Source organism: Pistacia vera, unplaced genomic scaffold (assembly GCF_008641045.1).
Source record: "Pistacia vera cultivar Batoury unplaced genomic scaffold, PisVer_v2 Contig179, whole genome shotgun sequence".
In the NCBI taxonomy this organism is placed as follows: Eukaryota; Viridiplantae; Streptophyta; class Magnoliopsida; order Sapindales; family Anacardiaceae; genus Pistacia; species Pistacia vera.
The window spans coordinates 896,281-916,379 of NW_022195887.1; the positions used below are offsets into that span (position 1 = coordinate 896,281).

The 20,099-nt window shown below is 33.6% G+C and overlaps 1 protein-coding gene and 1 pseudogene across 1 annotated transcript; one reads left to right on the top strand and one right to left on the bottom strand.

The window, feature by feature from the left end:
- Window positions 1-8,721: 8,721 nt before the first annotated feature.
- LOC116126330 lies at window positions 8,722-10,997 on the top strand (annotated as a pseudogene).
- A 3,111-nt stretch (window positions 10,998-14,108) lies between these two features.
- On the bottom strand, window positions 14,109-16,275 carry LOC116126374 (serine/threonine-protein kinase RIPK-like). Its single transcript, XM_031412076.1, has 5 exons — window positions 15,609-16,275; window positions 15,350-15,485; window positions 15,126-15,262; window positions 14,891-15,014; window positions 14,109-14,801 (listed from the first exon to the last, which is right to left on the bottom strand). Exons 1-5 carry the CDS (start codon window positions 16,002-16,004, stop codon window positions 14,272-14,274), a joined length of 1,323 nt encoding a protein of 440 aa, XP_031267936.1. The 5' UTR covers window positions 16,005-16,275; the 3' UTR covers window positions 14,109-14,271.
- Between the last annotated feature and the right edge of the window lie 3,824 nt (window positions 16,276-20,099).

Genomic DNA, 20,099 nt, shown 5'->3' on the forward strand with positions numbered 1-20,099 from the left:
GTTGGTTTGACTTTTGAGAATCTACCTTTACAAAGTAATGGAGTTTGTAATTTTGAATTTATAATTTGTAATTTTATTTTTGTTAACAAGTGCCAGGTGGGGGGGTATTTGTAATGTTTAAAGGTTTTTTTTGCCATTTTAAAAACTTTTGGGGGGTCATGTAATTTTACAGGGTACCCAGAACCAAACCGGAACCGTTGTTACAGGTTTTGTTTGGGTACCTAGGAACCGGAATCGTCGTTCCGGTTCTGTTCCAAATTTTAAGGAACCGTCAGTTCCGGTTCCGGTTTCGGTTCCTTCAAAAAGTGTAGGGTACCCGAACCGAACACCCCAATAATATTATATATTTGTTCTGAAGGATATGTCTTTAAACCCTCCAGATTAGGCCAAAGCTGTTAAACCCCTGTGGTACCTGTAATTACTCTAAGCCTCCTGTCATCAGTCCCTAAAGTTTTATCCGATAGTTTTAATGGAATCAAGGGTAAAAATGTAAAATACAAATTTTTATAATTACCAAGGGTTAATAACTTAATTTAGACCACCTCAAACTTGTAAAACCATTTATATCCCAAAACCTCTCTAAACAACCACATAAACCCTAACAAATATGGGAGTTGACTAATTAGACCAATCACAATTATGAATGACTTTAATTATATTTTGAACTTGACTAATTTACCCCAAAATTTATTAAAAACTCATTTTAAAATAAAAAAGGCAAAATAACTAATAAAATTTTCAAAAACTTAAATAACACCAATCCTTAACCTAAAAACAAAAATACGAAATAAAAAAGGATTAAAAAAAATTTAAAGATTTTGAAAAATTAAGAATACTAAAAAAAATACTACAAAAACCTAAGTAAAAGAACCTAAAATCTAAATAATAATTGTCAAGTTCAAATTTTTTTTTTTTTTAAGATTTGTATTAATTTTTTAAGTTTTTACAAAGTAAGTTTTTCAATTCTTAGATTATTTTATTTTTAATTTTTTAAATATATTTCTTATTCTTTTCATTATTCTAGATTTTTTTTTTCTATTTTCTTATTAAAATTTATTATATTTTACATAATTTATAATTTTTTAAGCCTTGTTGGAGGCTGCTAAAGATGAAGTGAGGAGGATGGGTTGGATTAATGAGCATAGTAGGTGAGGGTATTAATGTCATTAATCCAATTCTATGGTTAAAGGAATAACAGACACTGACGCAGAGGGTTGATAGAATTACCAGTGTTATACGGGGTTTATAGTATTTGGCCAAACCTCGGGGGTTTTGGTTTATCCCTTTATTCTGAACTTTGTTTTTGAACGGTTAGATTTATACAGTTGGAAAAGCAAACACGGACTAAGCAATCAAACAATGAAACAATTACACATCATAATCTGCTTGGCGTCAGTTGGAGAGTCCTTATAAGTCCTTTGGATTGCAAAGTGCGTGTAAATTTAACTTAAAGAGTTTTATTATTTTCTAATTCTAAAAACTTTGTCACAGCAGAAAAATAAAAAGTAAAAAATAAACCTAACTCTAACACTAAATACGATTCTAACGTAGCAGTATAATATATATCCACACTTTTATTTAAATAAGGGTATGAGATGCCCGCCCCAAATGGGCCGGGGAATCCCCAAAAGAGTCGAGGACCGGGCCAAAATAATTGCCGGCTTTGGGGATGTAGTTTGGCTTCACCCTCATATATATATCATTAAAAAAAAAAAAAATCATATCATTTAAAAAATTTAATAAAAGATCTTTTCTATGCAATCTTATCAATATTCAATAAATATTGTTAATTTTATATTAGTTTGAATAAATCTTGTTAATTTTATATTAATTTGAATAGTTGAAAATTAATCAATGCAACAAACTAAACAAATTAATTAGAAGAAGAAAGATGAACTTTACTTGGTTTCATTAAATTATTATCATACTCTAGTTTTTAAAAATGTTTCCACCATATTTTTGATGTTGTGCTTTCCTTGCAATGACGATGGATTCATGCTTTTTAGTATTAAATTTGAAGTGTGTTATTTCTATAATATCGATAATGAAATAATTTGTTATTATTATTATTATTATTATTATTATATAATGCATTAAAATAACATAATATCAGTTCATTAAAAAAAATTAATATAAGATCTTTTCTATGCAATTTTATAAATATTCAATAAATCTTGTTAATCTTATATTAGTTTGAATAGTTGAAAATTAATCAAGAAAGCAAACTAAACAAATTAATTAAAAGAAGGAAGATGAACTTTATACAAGAACAAATTAAAATCATTGTAAATTAAAATTACCAATTAATTAGAAAAGGGAAGAGGAACTTTATGTGTATTATAAAAGATGGAGAGACATAATAAATTGTATCACATAAGTCTAAAATCTAATTTTTGACAATATTATTTGATTATTTTCTAAATTCTAATATCTAATTTCACTACATATCTAAAAAGTTACTAATGTTATACATAACAAGTCTTACTATATATTACAATTGATCATGTATATCTAACAAGTCTGACTAAATATTATACTTAATTTGTGAGATTTCATTTATATAATATTTGTAATTAATCTGTCCAATAACTTTGCTTGAAATTCTCCTATTCATTTTCTTTTCTAAAAAAAATCACATTTGTCAACAAATTACCATTTAATAATTATCACACTATTAATTGATCAAATGTGATTATAATTGTGGGAACATTGAGTGAAATCATATACAATTATACAAATGGGTAATAATAGATGTTTTTGTATTTAAATAAAAACTATGTACTTCTAAAAATTAGATACAAATGTTAATGTACTTTACCAAAATAAAAAATAAAAAGCCTAAGGCTCTAAAGCCCATGAAAATCCTAACCAAGCCCAAAGTCAATAATCCTAAAGCCCAAACCCAGCCACGGTCAACAATTCCAAAACCTATCATAAACATTGACCCTGCAAAGACTCTGTTGACTAGGGCAGGATGGGGGGTCAACCCAATCCTTGTGGGCCAAGCCTAGGATCCTCCTTCATCCCTGACCCAAGGGACGGATCGAGCCCGAGGAATCCCCTAGGGGTCAGGGAATGGGATCCCTGGCCTCGCGCCCATCCTTAAAGGGTTACTATCCTTGACCTCCCCTGAGGTTTAAATTTTTAGGTCAATGAGACCTCAACGGTAGGGTGTGCAAAAGAACTAGCTAGAACCGAAATTGATGGGTATTCGGGGTTCATGTTCCAGATCCTACCTAAAACCGATTTTAGAAATTAGGAACCAATCGGTTCCGACTCTGGTTCCGGTTCCACCCTTGCAAGAACTAGGAATCAAAACCGAAACCAAGATCCGTGGGACTGAATATAATTTTTGTAAACTATTAGAGGTGTATTGTAATTTTTAAAGGGTTTATTTGTAATTTTAAAAAAACTTGTGGGAAATTAAAATTAACTCGGATACCCAAAACCAGAACTAGAACCTATGCTTCTTTCAGGTTTCTGTTCCTGGCTTATAGGAACCAGAATGACTAGTTTTGGTTCCCGTTCCAAATCCAAGGAATCGGCCGGTTCCGGTTTCTTAGAATTTGGGCGAGTACCCGGACTTGCCCACCCCTACGCAAAAGTATAAAATAGCATCTCATAACTCCCCACATTTCAAAAATTGTCCCAAACCTCTCCTCTTCACTGTTTATTAACAGACATCACTAATAAGGAAGACAAATTCTCTCAATACCCTTGAGTTTACATCATAATCAACCGACTTAATCGCCCAAAAACCTTAGGGGATGGTAGAGATAAAAACCCTATGGAAAATAATCTTCCTCCTCACAATCTTTCTCTTTCAAAGTTTTTGTAACAAAAATTTTTCATAGACTAAAACCCTATCTTTCTCTGAGTAGAATCTTGGGTTTCTTAGCTGGATAGACAAAGGAAAACAAATTTTTTATTTTTTTCTTCATCTCTTCAATATCACAACAACCAAGTTCAGACTATGGTTGTGCTGGATTTTGTTGGATCGATCCAGAGATATTTTAGTTGAATCAGAAGCATTGTAGAGTAGATTTTGAGTTGGCTGTTTTCTTTGAAAGTGGGGGGTTTTGTATTAATTTGAAAAACAAAATGACGATGGAATGATGACAGATTAAAAAATCTAGTTTAGCCAAGACATTTTTATAATTTTATTGCGTGTTCAAAGATAATAAATATTACAATTAAAGATGTTTATAATATGTTTTTAACTTTCTTATGGATTTTGATGATTTTTCTTCATTATAATTTTACCAACGCGTAAATTTTTTATTTATGTTGTTGAAAAACATTGTGATTTTTTTTCCTTTTTGTAATGTTATCATTTAACTATTTAAATTATCATTATATATTTAATTTAACTTTAAACAATTATCAATAGAATAATATTATGGAATTTTTTTGAATTTTATTATGTATTTTAGTGACATGTTGAACTCTGACAGTGTAAAAACCAATTTACATGCAAAGATAAGACAATTGCTGGTGTGTTTGTCTTAAAGATAAAACGACTTTTTCCCACCCAAATAATGGTCTCATAACACGTTATCAACCAAAAAGTTTCAAAATACAACTTTACTACCTAAAGCATATCTCTGTTAGTAAATTTCGTTGTGAAGAAGAGTATGATAGTTAAAAGTCCATTATAAGTAAGGGCAAGATAATCAATTAACATTTTGCATCAAAAATCAAAATTTAAAATTTAAAATTCCAAACAAAGAACAGCAAAGGAGGGCGGCGATTCACAGCCGATGAATGCAAGTAACCAAGGCTCTGTTTGGTTCATTTTTTTGCAGTTTTTTGAAAAAAGTTAAAAAAAGTTGAATTGGACTGGTATTAGGATGTAGGATTTGGAAATTAGTAAAAATACCCCCTATGTTTGTTTATTTACTAAACACCCCTATAATAAAACTTTGAAAGTTAACAAAAATACCCGCAACCCACCCATTCAATAATCACAGCCGGCCACCACCAGCAGAGGGTGGCCGAAGTCGCCGTATCGATGTATGACCAGCTGGATCTTGCCGGTCGTGTGCCAATATGGCCTTTGCCGGCCAGATCCACTGACGGTCAGATCTGGCCGTATTTGCTCGTTAACGATGGCTAAAGATACGGTCGTCATTGGTGGTCAACGACAACCATATGTTGGTCGTCGTTGACGTCTGGTTACGGCCAAAGATTTGGCCGTCAACAACCAGATCTCTGGCCTCAGATCTGGCCTTTTTCGGCCAGATCCATAGTGGATCTGGCCGGAAAAGGCTAGATCGGCGCACTATCGGCCAGATTCAGCCGGTAGTGCACCATTATATCAGATTCCGGCCAACTTCCGACAGTGGTGGTCGGAATCTGGTATAATGTGGGTTTAGGGGTGTTTTTGCAAATTCAAAAAAAATATTTAGGGGTATTTAATTAAATTAACAAACTTAGGGGGTTTAAAAAAATTTGAATAATATTGGATAATATTGTGAGTTTTTGGGTATTTTACTGTTTAACTTTTTTGGGAATACTAATAATAGTATTCCCAAAAACCAACCAAACGGCGCCCAAGTGTTTTGAGGGGTTTTGAAGATGGGAGGTTGGAGGTTTAAAGGGTGGTGAAAGATTGGATTTTGGTTGTCAAAATCAAGCGGAATTGGTGCAAAAATAATGAAAGCAGGCAGGTGCACGGTCGGCGCTCGAGCACTGGCGTTAGGGGCGTAGGCAGGGCGTGTGTACAGGCATAGGTGGGGGGCAATTCGTTGGGATCTTTCTTCTAACAGTTGGTATGCCAACTTTTGAAAATGCAGTAATGGTGCAATTGGGATGATCAGCGACCCAAAAAAAAAAAAAAAACACACAAATCACGACAACGCAACACAACAGCAATCAATTCCAACAATCAAGCCCTGATTAAGACTAATTTTATCAAATTAGTAAAACCAATTCATCATTCAACCGAAAACCCTAGGGAGATGGAGGCAACGAACACTAGCTAACATAGGTCGGGAATGAGAGAGGTTTTGAAGAGGGTGAGCTGATGATGTGATTGGTGGTAACAAAAGGAATTTTCGATGATGGAATCGACTGGAATAGCTAAAGGCGTACCAAATCAGCGAGCAACAGGGATGACGAACGGCGAGCTAAACATGTGTGTGGTGTGAAGGGTTTTGTAGAGGAAGTTTTTTTTTGGGGGGGGGTGTGTGGGGGGGTGTGGAGTTCGGTGATGCCAGAAACTGGACAATTCAGTTTTAGTCAATAGTCACAAAAATGGGGGTTTGATCGGTAAAATTGGTGCAAATCCGGGGAGAAGGTATTTTTGTCTTCACAATTAATATTACTATATTTAATGGAAATTATTAACGAAATATGAAGTTTGGGTAATAAAGTTGTATTTTGAAAATTTTTAGGTGGAAAAATATCATTAGGCCATTATTTGGGTGGGAAAAAGTCGTTTACTCTTGTCTTAAAATACTTAATTGTGATTAGAAACAAAGGTAAAGATAAAGAATGTTGGTTCCAAACCTGGCCTCTCCCCTTTTTTTTTTTTTTTTTTTTTTTTTTTTTTTTTTTTTTTTTTTTTTTAATCACAGTGGCTTGTACTTTTAAACTTCACCCCTAATCATGAAATGATTTCCGTTAATAAACGGCATATGTGGAACAATTTCTGAAATGTGAGAGGAGCTATGGATGCTATATTAAACTTGTGGGGTATCACAACTAAAACCGAAACCTCATGGAGGTGAGGGTAATACCCTTTAAATAATTAAATAATTGGAATAGTATGATGATGTTTTATGGCAGTCCATCTTTAACAACCAACAAAATTACTAAATATGATTATGGGTGAGCGTTTGGTTCGAGGTCATAAAAGATAACACCGGTAATCTATCTTTTAATCCGGCAATTACCACGCTTGGGTGTCAAGTAATGAAATGTTTCGGTAATTGACCAATACCAATAGTGATTATTGTAGGTAATATAGGGGGTAATTTGATTACCGTATGAAAGGGTGTTGTTTTTTTATTACCGAGATGATCCATTGTTCATATCAATTTTACCCTTAATTATATGTCTACTAAATAACAATTAACCTAAATGTGTGAAATGACTTTTGTAACCTTATGTATTAATTTTTTGGACAAAATTACCCTCACTATTTACAATTTTACATGAATAATACCTAAAGTACCCCTAGCCACCCAAGACGACTGTCGGCCATGGGCCACCACCGTCGGTTGCCCCCAACAGTCGTCAGAACGATACACAACCAGTCGGATCTGGCCGACCATGCATCGATCTCACCGTGGATCTGGCTGAATTCTGGTCGTTTCCAACTAGATCCATTGTTGTAAACAGCCATAGATCTGGTCGTTAACAACCATAATAGATCTAGCCACTTTTGGCCAGATCCACGATTGTTAACGGCCACAGATATGGTTGTTACTGGCCAAAATGGATCTTGTCGGACGGTCAAATCCACGACCAAATCTGATCAGTTGTGCATCGTTCCAACGATTATCGACGGCAGCCGGTGGTGGTGGCTAGGGGCCGACAATTGTCTTGGGTAATTGCATGTATTTTGTTAAATTTTAAACTATTGTTGTTTGGGTGTTTTAGCTAAATTCTCAAATATAGAGGGTTAAAAGTAATACTATAAATAATACTAATATTAAAAATGAAGGATAATTAAGTAAAAACCTCTTCGATAATATTTTATTCCTTCCAACCATATATATTAATTATTTCTACTGACTAATCTAACCAAACATATTAATATAACATTCTTCCATTAATCTTGAAGGTAATCTATTTCAGTGATAATCCTATCATTTTAGTAATAAAAAATCATCTGAACCAAATGCTACGTGAGTGTATGGGTGTTTATGGAACTGTAATTTAAAGATTTTATACTTTTTTTTTTTTTATGTAAATATAGATTTTCTCACAAAATGCTAAGAAAAATTTACAAGGATATAAAAGAGGAAGAAGATAGGAATGACATGGTGTTTTTGGATCGTTTCCAAGTGCGTACCTAGATTAAACAAACCTATGGGTGCATATGAAATGTTAAAGCTTGAGTGCAAATACTCTTTTACCCTTGATCCTATTAAAACTACCAAATGATAATGACGGTAGAGGGTCGAGCATAATTACCAGTACCTGCGAGGGTTTATCGATTTTGGAATACTCGGGAATCTAAAGAAAAATCCCTTTTTCTTATAATAAAGATATCAGTTTGTTTATTAGTTTGATTATTTTATGACATATTATTAAAATGCTTTAAAATAGTTCATTTTTGTTGATACATATCCAACAACCATTTGAAAATTTGATTTACGAAACAAACTCTAAATCATTTTCAAAATTAAATAAAAGTGATTAAAGGTAAAATAATCCGAAACGAAACGTAAACTCTTGAGTCTTGAGTCCCTAACATGTTCTCCAGGTCCGGCGGTTGTGCAGAAGTATTGCTAACAACTATAAAGATTGCATCATCAATTGTGCATCATCAATTTGACATCACCTGTATTTTACTTAATAATTCAATTAGGTACTATATATATTTTAATGTATGCAAATTGCTTATTCAATACTAAATAAAGAATCTCAAACGGTGTTGATGTACACCTTAGAACTACTTAATCTGGAAGTAGCGAATAAAAAAATAGCGAAATTCCAATTATAAACACCACCAGTGCAAGCTTAAAGTCTCACCCCTGAAACACAGAGAGCATGGTAGGTCTTATTTCTTGGGTTGTTTTAGCTACGGCATGGCTAGCTGCTCTAGCCTTCCTATTAAGAATCTCAACTTCCTGGCCCCACACCCTGAAATTTCCACCGGGTCCTAAACCATGGCCTGTAATTGGTTACCTTTACCGCATCGGTCCACTTTCTCATCAGTCTCTTCACAAACCAGCCCAAAATATGGACCCATAATGCAACTTAAGTTTGGTTCTTTCCCTGTTGTTGTTGCCTCTTCTGCTGAAATGGCTAAACATTTTCTCAAGACACACGACCATATCTTTGCCTCTAGACCTCAAACTGCAGCTGGCAAGTACACAACTTATAACTACTCCAACGTTTCTTGGGCTCCTTATGGACCATATTGGCGCCAAGGCCGTAAAATTTACCTCACAGAGCTGTTTAGTTCAAAACGACTTGAGTCCTACGAGTACGTTCGTGTTGAAGAATTGCGAGACTCTAGGTCTCGCCTATATGCCTTCTCAGGGAAGCCGATTGTGCTAAAAGATTATCTCTCACGCTTTACCCTAAGTATTATAAGCAGAATTGTCTTGGGTAAGAAGTACTTTTGTGAGTCGAAACCTGAAACGTCGGTCGTGACACTTGAAGAGTTCCAAGAAATGCTGGACGAGTTGTTCTTGCTGAATGGCGTGCTAAATATTGGGGATTGGATTCCTTGGATGGATTTCTTGGACCTGCAAGGGTATGTGAAGCGAATGAAGGTCTTAAAGAAAAGACTTGATCGATTTCATGACCATGTGTTTGATGAACACAAAGCCAAAAGGGAAGGAGAGAAGGATTTTGAGGCAAAAGACATGGTGGATTTACTACTGCGGCTGGCTGATGATTCCAATCTTGATGTTAAGCTAACTTCTGATAGTGTCAAGGGGTTCACACAGGTAAATGTCTTTCCTCTTCCAGTCTTTAAATTACAGAGTGCATGATATTTAGAAAGTCAAATAACTACAAATTCAAGAATTTTAGGTATTGAAATCAACGGAAGACTTAATTTGAGCATGATGTGGTTGTGAAATGCATAATAAAAGCGTTAATAGAGAAAGAGTTGACAGCTAGCGTTACCGATGATTAAGGTTAATTGACTAAGTTTATTATATTAAGAAATATTTGAGAGCACATGCAATTAGGTAATTAGTCTATAGCTCCTTCAAAGATGCAACCCAGTGCAGGAACTTCAATCTATGAAGGTTACAAGTTGAAGAGAACATCATGTTTTATAGTAGTTTGAGAGAAGACACATGCCCACATGAGTGGTTCAAACTTCAAATTATTGCCGATGACTAATGACTAACCAGTCACACTTATATATACAGTCGATTCTTGCCAAAGTCAAATTTTATAAGATAATTCAAGCCAGTTGACCATGTAAGTTTTATGGGCTGAATCAAACAAAAATTAAATTAAATAACAAAACCGGTGAACACATGTTTTAAAGTCAATTTATATATATATTTGTTGAAATTATCTATGAGCTATTATTTAATATTTCAATATATGATAATGTGAATTTTGAATTAGTATTCTAAATAACAACCTGTCCTTCGTAATATATGTAACCAGTGATTCATTTTTTTGGTGTTGTTCATTCGTGATCAGGATCTAATTGCTGGAGGCACGGATACCGCAGCTACAACTGTGGAATGGGCTATGTCTGAACTCCTGAAACAACCAGAGCTTATGAAGAAGGCAACAGAAGAACTTGATAGAGTAATTGGCAGGGAAAGATGGGTTGAAGAGAAAGACATCCCACAACTTCCTTATATTGATGCAATCATGAAAGAAACCATGAGGATTCATCCAGTCGCTGTACTCTTAGCCCCGCATTTGGCCCTTGAAGATTGCAATGTTCCTGGTTACCATATTCGTAAAGGCACTAGAGTGTTTATAAACTCCTGGAGTTTAGGTAGAGACCCTTCATCATGGGATGAACCTGAAGATTTTCGGCCTGAGAGGTTCATAGGCAAAGCAATTGATGTGAAGGGCCCAAGCTTTGAGTTCTTGCCATTTGGCTCTGGTAGGAGGATGTGCCCTGGCTATAGCCTTGGACTGAAAATGATTCAGTCTAGTTTAGCCAACATGTTACATGGTTTTAACTGGAAGTTGCCAGGGAACATAAAACCTGAAGATATCAGCATGGAGGAAGTTTATGGATTGGCAACAATAAGAAAGTTCCCACTTGTTGCAGTCATGGAGCCCAGACTCCCATTTCATCTTTATTAGTGGAAAACTTTATATAATTTAATTATGTCTTCATAACAGGTATTCTATCTGAAGTCAAATGAAAGAGAGTAATTTCACTGCATTGCTATGAATATACTGAGTAATTTCAAACTCTGGTTGATCATTATAATTTTCTCTCTTCTCTGGTGCAGCCAAAGAATTTTTTGAAAGAAAATTCCCGAACTTCAGATTTACTGGCTCACACAAGGAAAAAGAAATTAATCTTCATGCATTTTCTGAGTCACAGGCTCACAGCCACTATATATTAAACATCCAATTAACTGCTTTCAATAATACTATATATCTATCCTCTAGAAATGTATGAATAATTAAGCGCACTCATAAAGTTAGTGTCTATTTGATATCTGTCCGGCCTAAGAAAAAAAAACAAAAATTGCCGTTTGTGAGCATTCGAATGCAAAGCAAAATAAAAAATCCAGAACAGAGAAGCAAAATAAATAATCCAAAACAGAGAAGCAAAATAATATAGGGAATATTACCCTAAACGGCTAAACCTCCTGATGGTTTCCTTTAATCATTTAAATCATCTAGTTTTCAATATAACTCTCAAACCCCTACAGTTTTCAATATGTTGTGGTTGTGTGTGAGTTGTGAGACGAGAGAGAGATAAAAAGGGAAGATGATGATGTGAAAGCATTTGAATGTTAATATCTATCTTAGGGGTATATGTGTCTTTACAGTACTCTTCAGTCAATGAGGACGCTACATTTGATTTGTGGTTATTTTTCTTAAACCCACTATAAGTTGGTCATTTTATCTAATTTTCCGATACTATTCCAATTAGCAAAGACTGGAAGTTAAAAAAACACCACACAAGACTAGAGGCATAAACCAATCGAGCATATATAGATTCAAGGAGATGATACTTTAATAATTCACAAGCCTAAATTTTATGATAAATATAACATATAAGAAACCAATAAGTTTCAGCACCCAATGGGAAAAAATATATAACATTAATAGAGTACAAAAGGATTTAACATGAGATTAGTCAATAATCAAAATTAAATCCTCATTTATAATATTATTATGGCAGAACAACATTTTCCCACCCAAAGTTTGACAAAACGATACTTTCCCACCGTTCAAGTTTCAAAATGACACTTTCTCACTATTCGTTAGGTTCTGTTATGTTTTCTGTTAATATTTAGTGAAAAGAATAAAATACTCTTAAGTATTTGATTTTATAAATTTTTTATTATTTTTTAGTTAGTCAAAAAATCAAATATTAAAAAGTAAAAAAAGAAAAAATAATTAATCCCATCTAAAAATTTAGAAGTAATGATATATAATTGTTTAAAGTTAAATGACCTTAATATTTATTTATAATATCATCAATATCCTATAACTATCATTCATTAATCTACTTATAATATTTTTCATTTTTACTAATTAACATATAAAATTAATATTCTTAATTAATTAAATAAATAAAAGAAAAAAGATATCTTTACACTTAAACTAATAAATAATTAAATAAAGACTTTAATTTAACTAAATTTTAATTTATAATAAATTAGTTAATAAATAAATTATTTAAAGGTATTTTTATTTTTTTAGTCAAATATTAACATAAAACACTAACAAAACCTGACGAATAGTGTGAAAGTGCCACTTTGAAATTTGACAGATGGAAAAGGGTCATTTCGCCGAACCTTGGGTGGGAAAATATAGTTCCCCTATTATTATTGGATATATTTGATAGTATCTCTTTATATAATGCATGCAGGATTAATTGCCTTGAGAATTGCTATTTGACAGCTAGGAACTAAAGTCACTAACCATATCTTTCAGCTAAACTACAGCTCTTAAAAATAAAATAAAAATACACCGACCGTACCAAGATATTCAAATTTGGCCCAATTATGAACCAGTAATTTAATTGTTGGATTAAATTAATCAAACCTTCAACTTAAGGAAGTGCTGACAGCTAATTATCACTTACTTCTCCAGATCTAGTATTACCTAAATGACAAAAGCAGTCGTTAATTAATTAGTATACTTCAAACATGGAGCAACGCATTGACTCGGCCACTCAGGAAGTCAGGGTTCCGATATTTGAGTATTTATAATGTATTTATAATTATTTAGTTCGATATCATGAAATACATTTATATTTATGAAGAAAAAAAAAAGGCTTTAATAAATAATATAAAAATGCTTCCATGCGCATTTGCAGGAAGATGTTATTTAGAAGAGGATATCGATTATTCGGCCTGGTCATTACAAGAAAAACAAGAAAATGCCAACCGTGTATTCCTTATATTAATTAGAGTTAACTACTTTTTTCCACTCAAATGATAGTTTAATAACATTTTTTCACACATAGATTTTTAAAATACTATTTTATTACTTAAATTTATATTCAGACGGTGAACGGAGAATAAATACGGTCCATGCTATTGAGCTTTTAAAGCGAGGAGATCAATGAATCTTTTGATGGTAAAATGATAGATTTTGATGGTTAAAATTGATATGAATTTGATTTAGGAGGGACAGTTGCACAAACCCTAATTGTTTGATTACTAGCAATTGACGAGGTCAAAAGGAGTAAAGTTTAAGGGGTTTTAGTGAGTGATGATCGGAGAAAAGAATAGTGATAGTGTAGGGTCGCAAGGATGCCGAAATCGAAAATTGAATATACATTTTGATAATAAAGTGATATTTTTAATATTTATAGATAAGAAAATGTCATTAAGTCATTATTTGAGTAGGAACCGCCATTTACTCATAATAATAATTATAAGGAAAAAAAGCTTTAATAAACAAAAACAAAAAAAGCTACCATTGTTGTCTATTTTTCAATTAAAGAAAAAGGAGCTAGTGCCTCAAAACGAGGGATTTGTTTTTATATGATCTGATCCGGAAACAAGAGAGAGAAAGAAAGAAAACTTAAACACCCTCAAGTCATTACACCTTTGGCTGCTACATGATCCATAATTATGTAGTAATTATAGATGGGATTAGTGGGATTATTATTAATCACTAATAGTATTTCCGTGTTTTGTATGTTCAAACTGCTTAGCTGTAGTTGATAAAGTTGAATGATACATATCTAAGTTGTTGATTGTCCATATCTGAATCAGTCTTTTGCTTAATAAATAAAGAAAAATCCCATATACAATTTAAAAATTAAAAAAATAGAAATTTCCTGTATTTGAAAGAATCAATTTAAGAAAACATTTCTTCCCCGCAAGAGTGCTCAATTCTTACACTTAATCCCTATTAATTCTAGATGCCTATTAATTTACAGTATAATTAATAAGATTTATAGTCGTTCGACTACACTGGGTGCAAGGGCGACTTCAACCCATTATCTGAGTCAATTGTTGTTGATCTTGGTGACCTATACTGATTTCTACGGTGATTATGAAGCTTGTGATTTTGGCGATGGTGACTGCTCTCTTTCCTTGATTCCCTTTTTGTTTCACTTTCCTTTACATCTTCCTCCTTGCGCAAAGTGTCGGTTGGAACTGTAAACACAAATGTTCCTATTGGAATGTCTTCATAGTCTTTGAGCGGCTCCAAAGTCTTAACTACAGTGCTCATTGTGGGTCTTTGTCTTGGCCTGTGGCTGAGGCATAGATAAGCCAATGCAGCCGCCTTTCGGGCGCCCGTCTCTGAGTATTGGCCTTCAAGTCTCGGATCCATTATTCGACCAAGTTTCCGGGGATCATTCAACATAGGTCTCGCCCACTCTACTAAGTTCTGTTCTCTTTGAGGACGGCTCTTGTCCACCGACCTTCTGCCTGTTAAAAGCTCCAATAACACTACCCCAAAGCTATAAACATCACTCATTGCAGTCAAGTGACCTGAAAAAAACATTTACTTTTATGTCAAGGCTAAGAAACTTTAAGAGATGGGAAATGCACAAAATAGTATTTTCAATAAAGTTAATTACCTGTCATGATGTATTCAGGAGCGGCATAGCCTTGTGTGCCCATAACTCTTGTGGAAACATGCGTGTCATCTCCTTCTGGACCATCTTTTGCTAGCCCGAAATCTGAGAGTTTAGGGTTGTAATCCTAGAGAATAAGAATAAAATCTACATTAGCCAAAATAGAAAAGAAAGGAGGAAAAAAAAAAAAAATGCAATTTTGGGTGTAGAATAATAGAGGAATATGTAAAATGCTTACTGAATCTAACAAGATGTTTGAAGCTTTAAAATCCCGATATATGACAGGTTTTTCAGCTTCATGGAGATACTCAAGTCCCTTTGCAGCTCCATGAGCAATTTTCATTCTTGTTGACCATGGTAGTGATACCGAATATCCTGCACACACAAGGAGAATTCACATTAGTCTCCTCATTGCTTCAAAAAAAACTTCAGAAAAAACGTTTTTATATATATATTGCGTACTTCTAAAGAGCTGATTCTCTAAGCTGCCCCGTGGCATATATTCATAAACCAGTAGCCTATGTTCTTCTTCACAACAATACCCAATCAGCTTCACCAGATGTGGATGTCTCAATTGTGCAAGAAAGATGACTTCTGTCTATCAAAGGAAAAAAAGGAAATAGAAGATAAGTTAATAATTTAAAACAGTGGAAACTCCAATTCCTTGTAAAAATCTTTAATTATGATGTATAATTATCAATTTTGTCCAGAAAGTACTCACCAACCACTCCTTATGTCCCTGCAAACCATCCAAATCCAGAAGCTTAACGGCCACCGGCTGAGCCTTCAAACCAGGCCGAAGTTTGTCATCGATGAACCCCTTGTGCACCGGTCCAAATCCACCTTCACCAAGAAAATTACTCGACGAGAAGCTCTGCGTGATCACCTTCAGCTCGGCCAACGTAAAAACATGAAGGTTTGAACCAGCAAGAGATACGGAAAGATCTTCCGAAAGCGTAATTGAACTGGGATTACTCAAATCCAAAAATGAAAGCCTCTGGAATGAACTTTGCTTTGTCACTGCCTTCTTGGGCTTGTCTGATTTAGGCTCCTCTTGAGCAGCGAAACAATTTGGGAAAATAGATCTCCACGTAAAATTCTTCTTCGCGACCGTCATAGCTAATGATGAATGGTTCCTGAAAGCCCTAGTGGTTTATCAGATGAAGATCCAAGCGTTGATGTCAAAATCTTGTTGTTATCTGAAAGAGAGAGAAGTAGGTTTGGAGAAGGTTTGAAGATGAAGAAATGAGAAGGATTAGGAGGGACCTTTAAAGGAGAGCCCAAGACTAATATTCAAAATACGAACTGTTCTCTGAAATCCCAAGTTGAGAAACTCCTTTCTATCTTCCTTGGAATTTTTCTATGAATTTGTCATTCTTTGCATAAAAATATATCCTATGATATTCGACATGGAATTCTTCCACCTTATGTTCTATTTATAATATAGATTTAAATGTTATTATATCATTTGATTATTGTGTTAATACGTTCTAAGTCCACAAAGTTGGTTCAATATAAAATTACTTAATTACCCTTCTTGACTTTCGCGTTATGGTGAAAACAATAGAAATTTCGATACGGATTTTCCTCCTTGGAAGTTTATGCATAAAAAGCACGCATTCGAATCACCAATTATTTAATAACTAAATCCCATAAAAATTCAGCCACCATGAAATGAACTTCCCCATATTCATGTTTAAGGCATGCTTCTACTTCACCACGTCACTTTCAAAAGCTATACTTTTTCAAAAAATCTGAAAAGGCTTTGTATTATTAATATTATTATTATTATTATATAAATCTGATATGAAATATATATTATTTTTCATAAATTTGTATTTATCAATTGAAAGGGCAATTTCGTCTAATCGCGAATCATGTCTTGGGACTTTGGTAAGGTCTGCTTGCAATATTGGGTAACCTTCTGGAAGCTTAGGTCCAGACTTAAAAAAATAAATAAAATAAATGATTGCATTATCTTAATATCTATAATGACATAACCGGCCTCTATGCGTGACGAGATGGCACCAACTAGTGTGAACCGCGTGATGTGCGGACTTTTCTGCTTGTGGTAGATCTTACGGTCCGGAATCTTGCATTTAGTTGACTCAGATCTCCTCTACGGTGAGACCATAACGCGGTGGTTGAGGGGCGATCCCTAACATCTTGTTTAATCCTGTACGATTTGATGTTAAAACTAAAACCAAAATGAATCAAAACTATTTTAATAGTAATCATGCAGATAAACTTAAACTCTTGATTTTTTTGTACAAATCTGAACCGGAGAGAAGCTTCCGACTTCGAGTTAGAGGGATAAATTTGTCAATGAGGGAGTAGGTGAGTTGTGTGGGGTGGCCATTTGTCAATTTTCATGTCGTTACTTGAGGAAAGTCAATGTATATTATTGTCATTTTAGTTAGAATATAACGACCGCGTGGTGACATCGTCTGTTTATCTGCGTCAAAACGAAAGTTTTTAAGACTAAATCATTTCTTTCTGTCGAAGAGCAAGATTTATAAGTTATTATTGTTGTCTATTTACTAATATTTTGGTAGAAATCAAATGGGAACATACGAAAATAAATATCTTATTATATACCTAATCTTCTAGGCTCTCTCTCTCTCTCTCTCTCTCTCTCTCTCTCTCTCTCTCTCTCTCTCTATATATATATATATATATATATTAGAAGGTTAACTTTTCATCATAATCATCAATGGATGGTCGATGGTAAAAGAACAAAATAATATTTTATGAGTTCTTAAATTCAAGTTCTCACATACCCTACTAAGGGTAATTACTTAACGGTTTATTTGGTTGTCAACTTTAAAACTCCGAAAGATTAATTGAGGTGCGTATAATCTAACTCGAACACCTTTAATCAAAAAAACAAAAAAAAAAAAAAAAAAACCTAAAAAACTCTTCATCAAGACAAGTTGTAGATCTCTCTTTCAATGACAGCTTATTCTTTTTTTTCTTGCTAGCTCAGTATATCAACTATGAACCACAATTCCACAAATGCTCTGGAAGAGACAATCCACCATGCATCAGCATCGATGATCGATCCATGACAGGATCCCTTCAAGCAATCCTTTTAATTTATATTTTATCCATATACGACATTGACCCTTAAAAAAATTAGAATATAAAATTATACATTATTAGTTGAGAAATATATCTCTTTCACAATTTATTTATTGTCACACCCTTTGAAAATACAAGGTAATATATGTTTATTGTTATTATTCTTACTATTATCATATATTATTTGTATCTCATCGTCAATAAATTAGGATGAACTAATCAATTAAAGTACAACTACTTTCACCTTCTCTATAATGCGTATGGAACTTCACCAAACACTCAAATATATACCAAGGAGTTTTGAATTTTTATTTTTTATATTGACTGGAAAGTTTATCTAAAAGCACTATAATTATAGCAAACAAAATACAAAATAATCAACTTTTGTATACATGAAAGTTAGGAGAAAAGTCTTAGTTTGTATACAAACCATGACCAAGAAGGTTGACATTTTCCCTCTTCATCATATTCAAATTTAATTTACTGCATTATTTATTGATTAATCTTGTTTAGAACCGGTTGACCAGACCATTAAATACAAGATTTAGATTAAGTAATTAATCAGCGGTTACAGTTAATAATATAAAGCGATGCCTAAAGAATTATTGTAGACGTGATGTAATAAAGTGACCCAGTGGGAGAATGTTGGAGTTGTCGACTACTTCAACATTAATGGGTAACGGAGACGCACTCGGGGGTCCCGCTGACCGGTCAGTGGTCAGGGGTCACGGGGGCAGCGCCCCCGAGCCCGTAAGCGGTTTTGGGCTTTTCCATGTATAACCGCTGTAGAATTTCTTTTAAGTTACTAATTCCTTTTTGGGTTGGGCTTAGGAATAGGAATCCATGTAAAACTAGGTTTAATCTCTTAACCTAGTATATAAACATACTTTTCTCTTGTTATGTGTGTTAGAACAATTCATTCATTGTAAACGAGAGAAGTGAGACATATTGCAATAATATTGACTCAGCTGGACGTAGTCTACATTAGGTGAACCAGAGTAAATCGCACGTATTATTTTCTTTGTTTACTGTTTGATTTGTTTTACTATTATATTTTATTCCTGTTATTACCTTTATTTCGTCCAGAGCTAATAACGACTCTCATTAGTGGTGACTGTCCTAAACACAACCAATTTCTTAATATGAACATACACGTGTAAAGGGCTGACCAGAAGATTGCATACGTGTGAGATATATTTAGTAAGAAAAAATAGTATGTACGCAGGGGAAACAGTCTATGGTGTAAGCGTGTTTATAAACGAAGCGACAACGTGCAGTAATGTAATTACTAAATACATAATTAGGTAATGGGTCAGAGTCAACCTTATGATTGGCCCAACCTTTCTGACAAAACACATAAAATTAACGCTAATTTAATTTGTAATATAAAGTGAAGATCTGATTGCAGAAGTTTCAGGGTTGGACTGACTACCTCTTAAACGTGTCAGCGATGCGTGTGAAGGCTTTTTCCCATGTGATTTTTAATTAATTTGGGCGCTGTCACAATGGATTCCTATTTGCACCAGCGTCTCTATTTTAGAGTAATATTACACTAATTATAATTTTTTTTATAAATTTTTTCTAATAAATTTAATGTGATTGTTTATAATTAGTCAACTTATAATTAATTAATGAGACCTATGTAAAATTCATGTAAGACCCAATGTGAACAGACCAATTGTGAGTTATTACGTCAAAATTATGAAAAAAAAATTTGTAAAAGAGAGTTGTTGATATAGTATTATTATTTTAAAAACTCAATTAAATCTAAATCATTGATGTATTTCACAATTTTAATAAAATTATGCGATAAAATCCAATTAGTTTTTTAAGGGAAAATATAAAACCGAAACCAATCATATACACTAACTATCAATAATTTTATTAAATTAATAATGTTTATAACACATGTTTATATTTTATAGTTTTTGTTATGGAAATAATTTGGAAGAAAATAGACCGGTTTGGATATGGGTCCAACACTGAAACCGGCGGGGGAATTTGGGTCCAACACCTGGGCTAATTGGGTTAACCTTCTTCCATAATCTAAAAGAAGTTGGGTAGCCATGAATACGACTGATGGGTCAGAACAGTTAGACCAACTGACACAAAGTTATTCCAAACTAAACAA